At 40.9% G+C, this 19,720-nt stretch overlaps 1 protein-coding gene across 1 annotated transcript in view; it reads right to left on the bottom strand.

Moving 5' to 3' along the window:
* clic4 (chloride intracellular channel 4) overlaps positions 1 to 19,720 on the bottom strand; it is a 43,654-nt gene extending 23,934 nt beyond the window's left edge. Inside the window, exon 1 of the mRNA XM_036592874.1 lies at positions 19,269 to 19,720. Coding sequence (XP_036448767.1) covers positions 19,269 to 19,334 — 66 coding nt within the window. The 5' untranslated portion in view covers positions 19,335 to 19,720. The remainder of the gene's footprint in view (positions 1 to 19,268) is intronic.

The following is a 19,720-nucleotide window of genomic DNA, read 5'->3' as shown; positions in this document are numbered from 1 at the left end:
CTGCCTTGTCCGTCCAATATCTGTCCTGATACCGATATAGGATGAGATCAGTCCCATCTCTAGTATGAAAAGCAGGTTTTACCTAAATAATGCTTTGACAGTACTTGAAACTTGAAGGTTTGTACGCAGGGTGCCAACATCAAAACAAGTGAAGCTGTCATGATCATGAATTTTAGCTGACGATTGATTGTCATATAAGTAACTGCAATTAATGATTTGTCTTTTCTTGTTTATGGTTTGCAAGTATTAAAATACAAGTCTAAAGCAACCAAACTGGTTGATTAGCCACGTTGCTTGCTAGAGTAGTGAACACTGGTTGTACTATTAAATCTGTACTGTGCAAACTTCTGTGCACACTTACACAACTGTCCACAGCTAAAAATTTTAGAATTACCTACACAGCTGACAAATAAACAAACGTTACACAAAGCTGCAGATTAAACATGTTAGAGCACCAGGTTAGAGCTTTTGTTTTTCCATTATGTTCATGCAGTGACTGCTTTATTTTATTTACATTTACTCAATTCACATTTTGTTTGTTGAAGCATAATACGGCTGTGGAAATACGGCCTTCCAGCTTAAATAACTGTGACCATCTCAAATAATTACGATCATCTCAAATAACTGCAATTAGGTGATTATGTAATTATTGTAACAGGCCCAAAAATAAGCGGATGAAACGTGTTGGGTAACAACATACTGCTGAACTTTTTCTCCTTAATGGCAGTCAGTAGGAGAGAGGCAGGCTGGTTTCAGGCCAGCAGATTGGGCCAGCGCCTCAAACCCAGCGGCAGCATCTGCTCACTCAATAGCCTCTTACAGAAAGAGAGAGAGAGAGAGAGCCGCCACATTCACACTTTCTGGAAAAGCCTCTCTCTCTCTCTCTCTCTCACACACACACACACACACACACAGCCATCTGGAAGAGTATTCTCGGCAAACATGTGTGCGCAAACACACACATACACACACACACACACACACACACACGCTAATCACAATCAACACACTGTCCTTTTGTTCGATATTCCTGAAAAACACGTTATTCGCTCCAAAAAACGGTTCCAATTCACAGAGAGCGAGCGACACACACAGAGAAAAAGAGAGAGAGAGAGAGGGAGGGAGAGAGTTATTCTGAGAGCTGGGCACACCTTATATGGTAACAGCGAAAACTCAAGCAACAACGGAAAGTTTACTCATAGTCCAAAGAAAACAACGTCTGAAACGGGCAGAAATGGACTGAAGTGGACTGACTCCTCTGGGTTAGTGTATCTACAGGTGGAGCCTCTGCAGATTTAAAGCAACAGGTTCACAGAAAGAAATTCTAATTAAACCAAATATAGTTGATGAGCAAAGACATGTTTGGTGTCTAAGCAAGTCTATGTGAGAATGACCCATTTTGCTACTATCTACAACTTGATTGTAACAGTACGTTACAATCAAAATTATTCACACATACAAGTAGCAACTCAACAATACCTAAACAGGTTTGAGGCAAATATGTCCAGTTTTGGCCTGCAGTTTGTACAAGGCTAATTGGTATAAGCTTCCAATACTTGTTAGCAAACACCAAACGTTCTGTCTGATCGACTACATCTCAGCTGAGGAGATAACTGTGTAAATGTGATGTTTCTGACGACAAATAGGAACAGGCAGTAATTCATAAATATGTATGACTGGATGTGTGACAGTATGAGTCAGTGGAGAATCATATTCAGATGAGTCTCATACTTCATACTGCATTCTCTCTCCCATATTTGATCGCTCAATTTGGGCAATGTGTGCGCGTCTCAGTGTGAAAGACAAGACATCTCAGAAGTCTGATAAAAGTAGGGATGAAGGGCGAGACCATGATCATGTTATCTGCAGACCAATGCAAAAAATAAATATAAAAATAAATAAATCAGCATTCAGCATCAGACAAATGTTTAGACTGACTGATATTTGATGATCTGATGTATTTATTGCAGTCAGAAAGAGCAGAACATTTAGGCAACGCTGGGCTCCTGCACTCAACTGTCTGCATTTATTAATTTTTCATTTTACCTCACTTGTAAGCATGCAGAAATAAATATCACAATTTCTCCATAATAGCACTACAGGCAGATTTAGTTTCAGTTTCCACATTTTATAAAGGTTTAAGCCTCATAAAGTATGGACTTGAAAAATATCAGATACGAGCATTACCCTACAGTTCCCATATCGGTGCATCCCTATCAGAAAGTGGAAACTTCTCTAAAGAACACACACACCACACACACACACACACGCTGTAGTGTCTACAGGACCTGTCTGTCTGTCTCTCTCTCTCTCTCTCTCGCTCTCAGGCACACACACATACACATACTTTTCTCGAACACTCCTAACTTGCTTAAATGAATTCAGTAAAACTCTTTTCTCTGACCGTGTGCACAGAAATACACACATGCTTGCTCACTCAGCTATCCACTGGAGACAGTGAGTCATACTGCTCTCACAGCTGCTATAGTGTGAGTGTGTTCTCTAACGAAAGATGCGAAGACCCACAGCATGAGCTCATCCAATCCACGTCATCATGGATCTAACAAACCTGAATGGAGAGATGGTCCCATCTGTATCTGACACGCTGTAGTGTCTACAGGACCTGTCTGTCTGTGTCTCTCTCTTGCTCTCTCTCTCTCTCACACACACACACACACACACACACACACACACACACACACACACTCAATTAACCATAATCTCACTTATTGGAACTAGCAGAGTTTCCCATAAAAGGCCTTGCTCACCTACAGTAGCACTTTCCTTAATTAACACTGATGACATTTTCTTCAAAAGAAAGAATGAAAATAAATTTTAATTTTCATTATTAGTCACATTAGGGTTCTAAGTGTGAATTTGAAGCTGGCAATGCAGACGTCCTCAGAGACCAGATTGTGGAAACCTCATTATGTGTGTGTTCTTGGGTGTTTGGGGACAGTCCAGCCTTCTGTAGTGTGGAGCTAAATTTAGCACATCAACTCTTAACAGCTCTCAGTTCTAATGAGGGGGAGTTTCAGACCAAACCATTACCCAAATAAGGAGAGAGTGAGGGACAGAGGGCGAAGGGAGAGACGGGGGAGAGTGAGATTTTGCAGCATGACATTAAAGGAATGTCCTCAGAAACAGCCCAACATCTATGTGTCAGGGAGAACCAGAAGCGGCGTCAGTGTTGGTCTAAAACGTCTAAGGGTGTGGGTGTGTGGTGTGTGTGTGTGTGTGTGTGTGTGTGTGTGTGTGTGTGTGTGTGTGTGTGTGAAAGAAATAAATCATGGTCCTGTGATGTCTTTAAGTCTCTGACACACACCTCATTACCGTCTGTGTGTGAAATACGATAGGGCTGTGAATAAACAACAGAGAAGATTAAAGGAGCCAGTCCAAGCTAGCTAGAATAATTTCCTTTATTTTCCTTTATTTTATTAATCACATAATCTAACAGAGATCCTTATTATGTTAAATCAAGTGTGCTGGTAAAATACCCAAATCTGTGTGATGGTTGGGGACTTTGAAGAACAAAGTTTGGTTCTAGATTTCTCCTCAAAGTAGCTCACAAGTCAATAAATCAACTACTTTTTTTAAAAAACTTGTTACTTTTTACTGTATTTACATTTTTTTACTGTATTTATCTATTCTCTATTTTATCTATTTTTGTGCAAACTGCAAACTATTCACTGCAGATTCCTCTACAAGGTAAATTTGAATCAATGATTAAAAAACATCAATTAAATCAAACTTATATAAGAAATAATGGCAGTCCATATCAGCAGCACTGCTGCGTGAACTCTCTCTTTAAGAGAAAAGGGACTGCTACTGTAAGAGCTGTGATTTGCCCTTCACTCTACAGCTCTGGCCCTTCACATCCACGCTCTAGCTAAATTTAGGGAACTTTGGCTCAGTAGGATCCCAGGGGTTTTGCCTTAATGCCTTTGATCCTAATGTGGGCTAACACAGGCGAAGCAGACTATAACACACTGTATCAGCAAAAGCAGGAAAGGCGGAACCCGGCTCTGTTTCGAAAGCATCACTCATTTAAGTTTAACTTTTAGGCTAAACAAACCGAATATTTAGTCTATGAGAGTGCAGCGTCCGTTATACGACTGAACCGTGCCTGTCATCACTATGATGTGTAGAACACTGACAGCAGCTAAAGCACAGAGTAAAGCACAAAAATGTAATGTGTGGTCAATAAAATCTACCCATTTTAAGGTTTTATCTGTCTGAGAACCCACTTATTAAGCACCAGTGGAAATAGTGTTCTACTATTTAAACAGACAAAAAGTGAAGACTCTTGTAAATTAGAATAGACAATGTAGACCTATACTTAAAAAAGATGGTTCTTCAAAGGCTCTTTAGTAAAGAAAATGGTCCTAAATAGAACCATGAACACTCAAAGAACCCTTTGCATGATTAAGCGTTCTTTGTATCACGAAAGCGTTCTTCAGACTTTTCAGACATTTGAGAATGTGCTCTTGATGGTTCTATATAGAACCTTTTTATAGCACCAAAAAGGGTTATTCTGTTGTAACAAGCTTGATATCGTAACAATAGTAGAACTTGTTGGTGCTATATAGAATCCCTTTTCAAAAATGTTCTATATAGAACCATCTACAGCACATTCTCCATCAATCTGAAGAAACTTTTGCGATGCAAAGAATCCTTTCATCATGCAAAGGTTCTTTGAGTGTTCATGGTTCTATATAGAACCATTTTCTTTAGCAAAGAAACCTTGAAGAACCATATTTTTTTAATAGAGCTTTACATTTGCTATTGTTTCACAGTTCGACATTGTGAGAGTTTGTTTGCTTTATATCCTTTTAATGTTAAGTTCTAAAGAGAAATAATAAGCATAATTAACACTGAGTTTCTTCTGTTTGACATATTTGACCACTGAGAATGGACAATGGAGTTTAGCCAGTCAATCAGTCAGTAAAGCACTTTTGATTAAAACTATTAGTCTGTTTAATTTGCCCATATAAATTATAAAAAATTATTCTTGAAGGGTTCTTTACTAAAGATATATAGAACCAAACACTCAAAGAACCCTTTGCACGATTAAAGCGTTCTTTGCATTGCAAAAGTGTTCTTCAGATTCATGGAGAATGTGCTGTAGATGGTTCTATATTGAACATTTTTGAAAAAGATTCTACATTGCACCTAAAAGGGTTCTTCTATTGTAACAAGCTTGACATCGTAACAATAGTAGAACCCTTTTTGGTGCTCTATAGAATCCTCTTTTAAAATCTACAGCACATTCTCCATCAATCTGAGGAAACTTTTGCTATGCAAAGAATCGTTTGATAATGCAAAGGGTTCTTTGAGTGTTCATGGTTCTATATAGAACCATTTTTTTTACTAAAACTACAGTGTGCTTTACACTTGCTATTGTTTCACAGTTCAACATTGTGAGAGTTTGCTTTACACCCTTTTAATGTTAAGTTAACAAGAAATAATAAGGTTACTTTCTAGGTGGCTTGTATTATAGTCATATTTAAGACTTTGAGAGTTTTACTATATTCGACCTCTGAGAATGGACAATGGAGTTTAACCATTGTCAATCAGTCAGTAAAGCACTTTTGAATTAAAACTATTAGTCTGTTTAATTTGCCCATATCAAAATTTTACCACCTAACCACAGCATTTTCCAGAATTTTTAGCTTGTTAAAACTGGTATCTGTATTTTCATATCAGGCCCTAGAAGCAGTTTTAAAACAGACACTGACAATGCAGAGACTGAGAAGAGGTGGAGACAGTCAGCCCCTCCCAATGACTGGCGCAGGGACAGTTATAGCCGCTTCTGTATCTAAACTTGGACAAAGAGGCAACACACAAGCCCAAGTCAGTATGGACGCCTACTGTGGAAACAGCCCCATAACGTTCCTTCACATGGTCTGACACAATAGCACATCGTACACTGATGGGTCATCAGCACAATCTGCATTCCTCACTTGCGTTCAGCACACCCACATGACCTTGCCTGACCTAGAACATTTGCTGTAGCGCTGGACCAGCTGAACAAACACCAGTTTTGTTATTGCAATCAACAAAAACCAAGAAGACAGTTTGTTTAAGAAGCAAGGGAGACCAACTTGAAGGTGTCCCGCAAGGCGACTACATTCTGAGATACCGAGCGGGACATGCAGAGGCCAAATCAAACATTAACAACACAACTTCACTCGTTTACTTTAGCCAAGAGTAAAGAGCCTTTGGAAGGTGTGTTATCAGAGTTGCATCATAGCCAAAGCTCTCAGCCTCTGCACGGAACCCAGCAAGGCTGCTTATGAAGCTATTATGAAAAGCACTAAGCAAATAAAGCTAAACCTGAACTGAGTCAAACAATAACATGAGTATTTTGAGTTGAGTCTCCAAAGCAAAGATTATGACAAGGCCTTATCTTGGCATTACAGGGTCTTATAGCTCTATTTAATCACGGGTACACTCAAATGGTGTCTGAGGCCCAAAGCAGTTCACTTCAGTCTCCCATCTGATACTATAACCTCTTGAGACACCCAAAAAATAGCAGTCTTTACTTTCAGCATGGGCATGAGGATACAAACAAAACCCCAAACGTGCAGAGGACTAAAGTCTAGCCAGTCAGTGGCCCACCCACACATAACGGGCGTTAGCTGCTTTGCACGACTGCAAACTTGGCCACTCGGGGCGCTGTTTGTCAGGAAAGTCAAATAAACAAATTTAGATTGTTCTATTTTCTTCAAACTTTTGAAGTCTACACTGTATATGCATCAGTCTGAAGTGATACTGGTAGGAATTAACAAGGACAGAAAGAGAAGAGCGCTTCAAGAAGCTACAAAATATTTACACCTTTTCCAAACCTTTAACAAGCTCATATCCTCATTTTATTGGCCTAACCCAGAGGCTCAGTCCTTCCCAGTGGAAAAACAGCTGTTTGACGACTGTAGTTCTGAGAAGTTTCACTGGCCTATAAACAATCGTTATTAGAAAATGCTCCAGACAGGTGACTGTAGTATCTATGACACAATCCATGTCATGTCTACTCAAGTGGGAGCTGCATCTGATCAGGTCACCCTACACAGGCCAATGAAGAGGTAACCCAGCTCTCTAAAACATACCATGGACTCTGGTATGACAGCTATGTCTTCCAACAGCTTCTAAAGACTAAAACTAGATAACCAGACAAATCTGAAACACTCAAAATCTGTGTTCGTTTTTTTTAATTACTTATAAACAAAAACTCAGGAGTTACCCAAAGTTCACCATGGCATTTTGTGACCGATATGACTAACATGTTAGTTTCAACTAACAGGGCAAGTGATTGAATCACGCACTGAAGGGGCAACTTCTGAAAAAGACACTCACTCAGACAACTATAAGGTCAACTGAGTAGAGAAGGTCAACGACATCAATCACCAAAAACGGTGGTTGCTGAGGGTCATAAAGCCCAGCTGAGATACAGTGTGTGTACAGGTTAAACAGAGCCAGCACATAATGGCACGAATGACCATGACAAAAAGGAGACATCACAATACAGACAGTTTAATAACTTATTTATGGATACTGACGTGTCACGCAATCAATTACAAAGAAAACTAAACAGTCCTACTGTGATCTAACAACATCACCTACACTAAAAGTTTCAGAAAAATATTCAACAAAAGAGCACTGGAATAAAAGAATAAAGTGAAGCTTTGCATTTCTAAGAGGATGTTAAACAATCTGAAGGATTAGCCTCCCACAGCTCATCCTCTTTCACTTTCTCTCTCACTAAGACTTGAGGGCAACACTCTCCTGTTTTCTCTCTCTTACTCCCCAACACTCCCCTCTCCCCTCCATTCTCACCTATGGAAGCTTGAGATTTTAGCCAATATGCACCACAACACGCTTCCTTAACAGCTTTTTCTCCTGGACTCAATTAACTTATATCAGATAAAGCTAAAAGCCTACCTATTCGCCCTTACGCGCTCCTAACTTCCTATGCGCCCCTGCCCACCATTCTATACTGCATCCTTGAGGTCCTAAAAGGCATATTTAAATAAAATGTACTATACGTATTATTTTCATTCCCTCTGGCTTTCTCTCTATCTGTCCATTTCTCCCTTTCACTGCTCCGGGTTTGACTCATTCCTCTCACATTCTCTCTGGCTGCTCTTTTATTCTCTCTCCCTCATCCCATTCCATCCTCCCCCCTCATTCTCTCTGTTCTCAACTTTCTTTCTCTTCCCCTCTCAATCCTTCCCTCATTCATGTTCTAAGTTTGACTCATTTCCTGTCATTGGCTTCACAAGAAATGCCTCATTAGAGCCGAGTTTCCTCAGGAGAATGGCAAAAAAAGCACATTTACAGTGACCATGATGAAAGATGAATAAGAAGTCTTGCTTATGTTCAGCTGAGGAGCACCAAAGAGCATTTGTTCACAAGACAAGAAGAAAAGGGCACCCATTTTGTAACTCTGAGCCAGAAAAAAGATTGGATCAGTTGCCAACCGGTGGTCCGGGATGGGTGTTTTCATACTTCAAAGTCTGAACCAAGGTCAGAACCAAGGTCCAAACCAAGGTTTGTGTTTTTGATGAAAATTAATATCCCCGACCTCTCAGAAAATAAGTTATGAGTTTCAACATTATTATGCATTTTTTTTTAAGTTGACTTTTGACTTTTTCGCTGGACCAAATTACACTTAAGTATTTCGTCTTCTCTCCTCGTGTGCTACCATGGCTCGTTTTACTTCTCTCCCAGTACTTTTCCTTCTTCTGTTGTTTATTTGGCTCATGACAGTCTGCCTCAACTTCTTGTCATCGTCCCGAAAGTCCAAACCATCCAAAAAAGTGTTTTCACATTGCAAATGACTCGATTATGGTTCAGTTTGATCTGGACCAAGACCATCTCTTTTGGTAAGACCAAATGTTGTTCCATTTGTCCAGACCACGCTTCGAGGCACCTTTCATACCTGCCACTTTGGTAAAGACCAAACTGAAAAGTTTGAAGGTCCAGAACAAACGAGGTAGGTGTGAAAGCACCCTTACTCATACAAAGTCAATATTATGCACAATGACATGTGGGCAACAAATATTGTTGTTAAACAAAGGCCCAGAAGAGATTAACCAGTTTGATGAGAACAGGGACTGTAACTTGATCCAGCACAGACGACCTACCTAATTAACAGCAACAGGACAAGAGCTGAGCACAAAATTTCAAACTATCCAATATGACTGACAACGAAAATAATCCGAAACATTTAAACCTGTAAAGCTGGACAACAATATCAATGGCCAAATGGTTCTCAGGGCCATACTGTGCCGCTCCACGTTGGTGCAGACTCACGAGAGCAGTTACGGTTTCTTTTTCTAGCTGTTGGGCCGCTAAATCAGAACCAGCAAATACTGACTCACCACAAAACATGTCACTTGTGTGCTCTTAGATTCTTTATCCTCTAAACGGGTGGTATTTGAGCATCTTTTACTGAAACGGATAACTTCACTAGCATTGGCGTCACCCTGCATGATACAATTCAAAGCACCACAAAACAATTCTATTTTTCATATTTCTGTCGAATTCGCACTCACAGATGTGAGCCTTTATCCTCTAAATGAGTTTTTAAGCATCAGTTAGCTGAAACCAAGTCTGTACAGCAGTGGAAGGCACCGTACACTCATGGTAGCGTAGCAGGCTACAGCTGAACACACGACAGAGGTTTAGATTTCTGCTTTCTGTCACTACAGCACAAGTCAGTCTCTCGCTGTTGTGAGTTCTATGCTTGTGACAGCAGAGCACCAGTTGGTCAAATCAAACCTCAACTGCGGTGTTCGGATCTCCCTAGCTACTCTAAGTTAGCTTAAAAAAAAAATAAAAAAAGAGGAGCCTGCTAGCATTAGCTTAGCTAGAAAGCTAATGTTACATCTCCAAACACCACAGGTTTAATTGCAGCCACTCAACGCCGCTTCCACAGATTTACTGTCTCATCAGTAAAGCTTACGTTAGTAGAATCAAACCTGTTCTGTGGTGAGCGGAGCTGGCAGTTCACCAGCTAAGCTAATGCTAAACAGCTATCTTTCCTGGTTATCAGTACTGTTTAACCGTTAGACTGAAGGTTAGATGTTTATTGAATGTTGGATTTAAAATCATGCACTGCTTTCATTTATTTGCTGTCAGTATAAGCGAGCTGAACTTATCTGATCAGAGTTTTTGAGTTTGAAATAACGCAGCAGCGGTGGCACAATACAGACACAAACGAAGAGCCAATCAGTGACTAGAGCTACGTCGTGACGTCATCCCACGGAATGATTCCACGGCCTCGAGTACGGTTAAAAAAAGTGCTGAGCCCGGTTTTTAAGAGTTCTGTGTTGAAGCCACTGGAACCGTTACCCTTTGTGCTACGAACCATTTGGTCCTGCAGTGGAAAAGAGGCCAAGTAAAAAACACACACACAAAAAAAGGAGGAACATATGATTGTGTCATTCAATCACACTCCTGTATCACACATGAATTACTCATATCACTCTTAGAATAAGTGACTGTCTGAACACTTCTGAAAGTCTTCCACAAAGAACATTAAGGACTTGTGTGGAAGAGAAGCGATGGGAATGACAGAAGGAGCAAGTTTCTTTACCAAACTACAAAACGTACACATTTTCTGGGTTATTAAGGTTGTTCTCATACATAGATATTCTTAAAGAAACCCAACTCTTCTGAAGTGAACCTGAAAGGGAACTACTTGCAAAAGTGATTTTGTGTTCATAAGCTTACAGACAAAAATGTAAAGGACAAAATAAGCTTATGTACAAGAGGAAAAAACAAGGGAGCTCTTCAAGGTTTCCTTAGCTAAGGCAATGGTTAAGTACAGAACCATAACAACTCAAAAAGAACCATTTAAATGCCAAAATGGTTCTTTGCAAATTAAAAAAAAATGTTTTTGTGCCACTCTTATGTTCTTAGTATGCTATTAAGTTGCCTCCACAACATTTATGATGGTCAGTTAATATACTCTCTATTTTATCTATTATTATTTGTTATTGTATATTACCTTGTTTTGGCACTACATAAGGGGGTCCTTTTGCTAGGGATTCACAATTAAATCAGAATCACATCCCCATCAGAAGATATTTGCTTGAAAGCAAATATCAGCATCAAATAGATGTTGAGATTTGACTGAAATTTCAAACCAATATTTGATAATGTATTTATTATACTCCAGAAGAGTCTAATGTTTAGGTGATGCTGGGATACTATGCTAAAATGTCTGCACTTTGTTAATTTCCCTGTATTTGTAATAACATAGATTTTCCTACAGATAATTATATCTCACTGCAATGGTATTCCACGGGGAACCTAGTCCAAATTTCTACATTTCATAAATGTATCGGTTTAAGTACACATGAACAGTAAAAATATTAGATATCGGTATGAGCCTACAATTCCCATATCAGTGAGTCTCTACTTTCTGCTAAAAGATTCTCAAACATCTTATACAGAGTCAGATACAGCCTTCTGAGACACTGCATCACAGCATGCTGAAGATCCAGAACATTTCTGGACCCCCTACTGAAAAGTCACAGGGCAGAAGATAAAAAGGGAGAGGGGGAAAGAAAGAAAGGGGTGGTGAGTGCATGTCCTTCAGAAAGAAATGTAAGGACAGACACCCTGCAGTGAACACAACACAGATTGCTTCTGCAGGGTTTGAGAGGGGGAGATCACACACACACACACACACACACACACCTTTATGAAGCTGGATGCAAAGGTTAGAGCTCTTCTGACTCTCTCTACTGCGTCAGATTCTCATTCCCACACACACAGAATACCACCACTGTAAGACAATAATTAACAGAGACAGTGCCTATGTTCCCATTAAGCTGACGGCACAGCATGGAGAAAAGTTGCCTCTTCAGCTGCTGATCTGCCAATTCTTCACCACGTGGTATAAACTACATATAGACTATATATGGTCACAGAGTTTTAAAACAGGTCTGATGCAGAAACACTGATCTGGAAACAGGTAATGCCAACATCCTACTGAAGACAATTATATGGGGACCTGGCCCTACACAGCGTTACTCAGAAGTATTAGTAAAAAGGGTCCAGGTGTCTGGTCCACTGTGTGACCAGAGGAAGTGCCAGTGACTGAGAGGAAGCTGTAGTATCTGGGTTAAAAAGAGACACAGCAGCTGTGAAGCTGGAAAGGGCAAAATGAGAGCTGGGGTGGGTCATGAAACAGCAGTACAGTAGCACGTCTGGCAAGTATTAAAAGTTCTGGTGCAGTTTTACATTGACGCTGGGGGCAGACATGGAAAAGTTACAGAGGACTAATGCAGCGCCATGTTGAAATAATATAACTAATCTTTCGCATGTAGCACCGTCTCCTCACAAGAAATAGTATACTAGGATTTGAAAGCATAGATATACATACCTAGATGCCGCGTTGGGTCCAGCCAGGCACATCAACGGCGCTGCCATTTTAGGGCGGTCAGCATCGCTGCTGGACTGCATTCGGTATCGTTACAGAGCAGCAGTTTAAGATACTGTCCAAAATTATACTATTTCAAGAATATTGCTCTCAGAAAGCAGGATAGGATTACATAACGGAGCGAACGCAGTGATCCACGCTCATGTTTGTGTGATGCGTATTGTTTGTGTGATGTTTGTGTAGATATGGCCGTGTGGTTGGTGATGCACAGAGAACCTGTTGATGTGATTGTTTTTCCTCTGGTTTAATATTAAGCCTGTTTAATTTAACAGTCTATTCAGGGGATCTTAACTTTATGTAGTAGGTGGTTAGTAGATGGTTAATGCTTTGTAGTGGTAAGTTATAGCATTCCTTAATCTGTGTATTCATAATTGATTAACGTTAGCACCTTCTTACATGAACCCGAAGCTAGCTTCCTATTTGCCAGCTTCTTGTTCGAATTTTCGCATCCCACCTTAAATGGTGCATCAGCCAGCATCTTGTTCTAATTTTTCCATTTTAAGGTGGAACGGGAATACTCAAACAAGAAGCAGGCAAACAGGAAGCCAACTTTAGCTTTGACCTTCTTACTGTGTTTTGGGGAATATTTTTATTTTTATGTGTATTAAAATTAGAAGTGATTCACACATTGATGGATTTGCTGTGTTTCTACTCACGCTAAACTCACGTCAGGTTGCAGACTGAATACTTTTATGCTGGTCTGGATGGCTAATTAGCACGATCAGTTATTAAAAATATAAAAGCTACTGAGAGCAGTCAGTGCAACCTAGATTAATCTGTCTGAGGATTACAACAAAACAAAATTGGTGAAAATCGGTTGAGTAATAAGGAAACTGTGGCCGATTTAATCCTGAGAATTTATGAGTTCTCAATACAAGTGAATTTGTTCAAGTGGATCTTGACCTCTCCAACATGGCGGACGCGCAGACGTATCGCCTCAGATAGAGAACAGAAAAGGCGGCATCTAGGTATGTATATCAATGTTTGACAGTAGGTCACTGTATTCAAAATTTTGTATCCAAATTCTAAATTGCAAATGAGTGACTTCTGATTCAGAAAATGTATGAAACCAAAACAGACTAGCAACCCAAATTCAGAAAGAACAGTTGCCTGGAAAGGAATGATGGAACGAGAATGACTAAGGCTACTTTTACACAGCAGGTAAAAGTGGCCCAAATCCGATCTTCATCCTCAAATGTGACACAGATATGTGTCTGTGTGGCAGTGTGAACAGCAAAAAACGCATTGAATCTGACATTTTCAATTCCGATTTGAGACGCTTTCATATGTGGTACTGAAATCCGATACATATCATATCTGTGGCAATGCGACTCAGTATGAACAGCCAGATCGGAATTCATGCGACTTCTACGTCAGTCCAACTCGACATTCATCATAATTTCGTGCTGCTGAGACTCAAACGTTTAGGCTGATGTTTCTGTACCAAAAAATTAGAATTTTGAACGAGGAGACAGAGACTGCAGCGTCAGAGAACAGTTTAAAAAATCCGAGGACACGAACCAAAGAAGTGGCCGAATAACGTGCCCTTTTCACGGCGAACTCAAACACGTTGTGGGTGATGAGCCCAACTCAGCGCAACCATTGGAACTTCATAATCACTCCTGTGATGCTGGCGAAGACGAAACTGAAAGCTCCGGGAGCGACAGGCGTTCACTGGCCGTCATGATTATTCAGCTCTGGATGAGCCACGTGAAGCACTGTTCTTTTGCGCATGTGGGTCGGTTTAGAAGCTGATCTGTTCAGACTGATGTCGCATACAGATCACATTTAAAAGATAAAAGATAATGTGAACAGCTAAACCAAAAAAAATCAGATTTGGTGAGAAAATCAGATTTGGGCCACTTTTACCTGCTGTGTGAACATAGCCTAAAGGACAATGGGGAACTTGAGATTGTGGCGAGTTTTCCATGTAGCTTCATGTTTATTTGTTTATTCAAACTAAGTCTCCGGACACGCATCAGATGCTTCTGCAGAAAAACAGAAGTGCCTTAACAATGGTACCCAAAATCACAGCACAGTGTCAGCTGATATGGACAAAAATTTGTATTGAAAAACTACAACAAAAACACTGTTATAAATGTCCATAACTAAACTAAATAACTAAACTACATTTTAATTTACCTTATCGCTTCTTGGAAAAAAAGGCATAGCCGTTATCTTTTTACCTACAATGCAGTCTATATTTCATTAAACCAACTCAAATCACTGCATTTTATTATTTTATTTAATGCTCACAGACTGTGATAAGCTAATACAGTATAGTCTTTGCTGGTATGAATTCCCCCTAGTCATTACACTATGCACGTGGCATCACCCCTTTCACAAATACCAAACCTCTCAGCACAAGCTAGTCTGATGACTCAAACAATAATTAATCCAAAGAACCAATCAAAAGGCAGCAAGGGTTATCCCCTGCCCATCGTGGAGCAAGGGCGCACGCCTGGATCAATAAACATCCGCTGGCACCAAAACTAGACTTTAGTTGTTCGTCCTTTGCTGAAGTAAACAAGTCGGTTGGTATGGCAACTTGGCCGAAGACGAGGCAAACACTGAGATGAGGGCTGTACTGTCAGGAGTGTCCTCATGAGCGGGTGAGTCAGCAGCCATCCAAGTTGCTCTTTGCCCTCGTCTACAAACACACCAGCCTGCTGTCTCCAAAACAGCATTTGGGATGGGAGGAAAATGCTAGTTTCAGTGTAAATATAAGTTCCAAGGTAGATTCTTCTACGTCTCCCAGAGCGAAGGCATAAAGGGGACTTTCAAACTTTATAGAAAAAATAAAAAAACGATCCTGGAAAAATGCAGCCACAATATCAAAGTACTCTGCATTAGTGCATGGCAGTTTAAACCAAATGTAACATCACATTTTAGGCTATACTTTACAGACACACAGACACATCATAACTGCATTAAACGCACCATACTGCTTGAAAAGACTCCCTTAGTAAAGCTGCATTCTTTTCTCACAGAATCAGTACAAGTGATGTGAATATAGCTGCATTCAGAAACATCTTATAGCCTTGGAGTCAAGAGTCTCAGACCACAGTTTGGAGTGGGCTTGAGAAACTACAGAGTTGATTCAAAGAGATTCATCTGATTTCAAAGCGCCATATTTTTACAACCGTGAGGCGCCTAGGAACCAATCACATACCAACTGAAAGAGGGGGTCACAGAGTTTCTGACCGTCACTGGAAGACGGCTCCCTTCAGTCTGCGAGGGGATGCGACCCCTGAGCAGAAAGCGTTTTGTGTTCTCCACTTCAATAAGAGTGAATCTGTCATAACTGTGCAACGTGATTTTCGTGGGAAGTGAACCTCCAACAGCTCAGAGCGTTCGTCTTTGGTTCCACAACACTGGATGATCTCCGAAAACGCACTGAAAGAGCAGCGAGTGCAGTGACACCCGACATGCTCAATTGAGTATGGGATGAATTTGACTATGGCGTTGATGTTGTCCGTACAGCTGGGGGAGGTTCATATTGAGCACTTGTAAAATTACAAACTTTATCTTCACTTAAACCATTTACAATTTACTGCACTGTCCTGTAATGATTTACAAGTGAAATAAATAAATTTAAAATCAGATAAACCTTTTTGAATTATCCTGTATAATGGCTGAGGATGTAATGTATCAGACATGATTATAATCTTTAAAGCTTTATGCAAAGACATAAAAGAAAAAGCATGTAAAAAACACTATATGTGCATCATGGTATTTCATTTTCTCTTGTTTAACCAGTTGGAACAGACAATGCACCAGAAGGGCAACAATCAGAAAGTGCTATCAAAAACTCTGGGCTGTTTTTCTAACACAACAGTTCATGTAGCGTACAGCACTACATACAATTAAACAGGACCAAATACGCTCTTGTGAACCGCTGACATCGTCATATTGTGAAACAATGATACCCACAATCTATCGATGCTGGGCCACGCCGAGCGTCTTCTATGGAAAGTGACGACGAGGCAGTCAGGCCCTGCCTTCACACCCTGTATTATCAGCTGTTTCCAGGGGCAAGGTTTGTGTGGTATCTATGGCAACTAGGAGGCCTGCCCTGCGGTCTGGACAGCGGCGGTGTCTGAAGCTGAACTGCAGCAGGAACAAAGACGCTCGCAGGCAGTCGTTCATGATGAATAATGCACACGTGTACCAGAGGCAGGAGAAGAGCTGTGATCACAGATAGCGTCCTATTGCAGAAGTGTAAACAAAGAACCGGTATTCTCTGTACACAAGCAGCATGAAGACAAAGACACAAAAGGACAAGCGAGCTACAGTACAAACTGAGGGTGTGCTGCAGATGTTATGGAGTGCTGCAGATGTTATGGAGTATCTTCAGTGTGATGTGGGCTTCCGGTCCCAAGAACCATCTTTTTTTTTAGCCATGTATGTAATGATCAAACTGGAAGTGATTTCATCTCCTATAAATAGCTCTAAGGGCTTTTACTTCCTCCCCGAAAGCTCGCAGTCAACGATATGCAATGACCTGCAGGTTCCTATGCTACTCTTTTGCAGCCCACTGCAAACGAAGCCAGCGAGAACAGCTAGAGAACTGCATCACAGCTGAAATCCCTTCAGTGTGCTTGCAAAACTCACCACAGCCAGGAATGAATCAGCATGAAAGAAAGGAGAATGAGAAAAAGACAAGTGTTCCTCACAGTCACCCCCTTAATCTTCTCAACAATGGTTCTCAGGCTCAAACCCAGCACTGTACAGTTCAGTATTATTTCTTTTCTAACTAAACACATGATTTCAGGCCATGTCGCAGGGAACATGCTGGGGTTTAAAGAACACACGTCACTCATTTTAAAACCTTGTGACCTTTTTTCTCATTGGAAAATGCCAGCTGCCCTTTACGCTGTATAAAAATTTCTTTAAATGAAATTCATTACATTATCGTGCATTAAAGTTGAGAATGTTTACCAATTTGGAGATACAAGGAACAACAGCGTCTCCAACTTTTATGGTAATAAATTATGTACAACCGAGCTTTCCACTTAAACCAGGTTAAATAAGTTAAGTTAGCGACTAATTAAAACTCTACTATTTATAGTTACGCTATTTAGTATTTATCTTCTAATTTGATCTTTCATTTTCTTCTGATTCTAAATAAATACTAATGATTTCTTGTATAACTGTTTTATCACCTGTCTGTAAAGCACTTTGACCAGCCACCGGCATGAAAAGTGCTATATAAATAAAATTATTACTATTATTATTATTATTATTATTATTAAATGCTATCAGAGTGATTCTACACAAACTTGATATTACATCACCACGAGGCAACTTACTGTGAATTCATATTCTCCTCCACACTACCTCCCTCCCTTTCTCTTCTTCGCTCCCTCCTGTTCCTCCCTCACTCCCTCCCTCTCGGAGTGGCCCCCTGCCCTTCCCGCTCCCCCTCTTTTCTCCCAGGCATTTTCCCGCTCTTCCTAGCTTTGCACCCCTTGGAAACAACACAAAAGTGAACCTTCGGCTCTCAGCAAGAGAGGGTCGCTCTGAGCCACCAAGAGCGAGACCTCAAATTTGACGTTTTTGGCATGTTCTCATGAGGTAAACAAACTTTTCTACAAGCAAAGTTTACAACACACCCTTTTTTTTTAAGTCTCTGGTGTTGCAGACTGACTTGCTGACAGTGAAATCAATGTCATGACACAGCTGAGCTCCCAAAGGAAATTCCAGAGCAAAATCTACCACATCTTCAGCAGCTGAGGAAACATCGTTCGTGGTAATGTTGGGCTTGGCCTGGGAGGAAGGAGAGATGCACAGCTGATGAAATCCTCTCAAAGTGCCAGAGGCAGGGACAGCTGAGAGAGAGCGAGCCTGCAGATCTGATTATAGATTAAAATGCATTTACCCACAGTGAACTACCAGCGCCTGGACACACAGCCCTATGTTTAAAGGGACCATTTGAGAAAGACTACACATATCATCATCCAGTCACTGTCCCAGCAATCACGGTGACCCTCAGAAACGACCCACAACTTTGCCTCCAATGTTCCCTGACCAGGATTTCCTGTCCTGCCCATGTTATAGTATTACAGCTCCTTCTTATATATACATTTACTACTCCAGCCTGCTCGGTTTTTCTAGTCTTTTTGTCAGAATATCGTGCTGTGCATCCATTAGCGAGAAAAACAATGTTATTCGATCATAAAACTGATATCCAAAGCCTGACAATGAAGCAGCTGCTCTGTGTGCCTTCAGTGGTGAAAAACGCAGTACCCGCCCTGCTGTCCTCCCGAGCCTGGCATCTACAGACCACATGGCTCACAGAGGAGTCAATTACTTCCAATTTCATCATTCACTTCAACTCATCTGCTCCAACCCAAAAGCAGACTCGGGTTTTAGCATATTAAGCAGTTTTGACATGCTGTGGTAACGTTAACGGTCCAGCTGGCCTCTCTGTGAAGGAAGGAGAGACCGCTAATAACGTTAATGTTAACAGTAACGTTTCGGTCCAACTCAAGCTCAAAACTGCTCAATTGTGTAACTTAACGGTTTTTAATCCACAAAATGACTCAAATGTATGATTTTCCCATCCTGTGAGAATGAATACGCTGCGTAGGAGCGGATTTTGTGCCCCGAATGGAGGGTTAAGCTAGCGGGGCGTGCTAAAACCCCTCAAGTCAAGCTTCTTATTCGAATTCTCCCGTTCCACCTTAAATGGTGCAGCAGTTACACACGGACTGCGCCATTTAAGGTGGAACGGGAAAATTCGAACAAGAAGCTGGTGAATAAGAAACCAACTTTAGCCTCGTTCACCAAAAAGAAACAAACGCTTTTCACTCACCTTCACGAAAAGCTCGATAACGGGCTCGTTTTCTCCTCGTCCGTTCTGAGGTACCGACAGAGACATGGCTGAAGTTTCTTTTTCGCTGTTTTGTCCAGAAATATCAGGAGTCCTCGCCCTCGAAAAGTTTCCCCAACTGCTCCCTCCTTTTTCCACGGAGTCCTGCAACGGACGTTTTCTTTTTTTTTTTTTTCTCCAAACAAAGTGAACGTTAGCGCAGAGCAGCTGCGAACAGCACGGCGCTTTTCTCACACAAGACTGCGCTTCTTAGAGCAAGAAAGCCTTTCAATACACAACTTTAACTTCTTTTTAACACAGGTTAATACGTATACTGTTTCTCACAAGCTCAAGGTTGTTACAGAGGCATCGCTAGAGAGACACACAGGCTTCAGTCTCCTCTCAGCTATTGAGCCCGAATCGGGATGGCGAGCCGTTGGATTCGAAGCTGAAGG

Source organism: Colossoma macropomum, unplaced genomic scaffold (genome assembly GCF_904425465.1).
Source record: "Colossoma macropomum unplaced genomic scaffold, Colossoma_macropomum, whole genome shotgun sequence".
In the NCBI taxonomy this organism is placed as follows: domain Eukaryota; kingdom Metazoa; phylum Chordata; class Actinopteri; order Characiformes; family Serrasalmidae; genus Colossoma; species Colossoma macropomum.
Note: the sequence above shows the minus strand (reverse complement) of the source record. Positions and strands in the feature narration are given on the sequence as shown.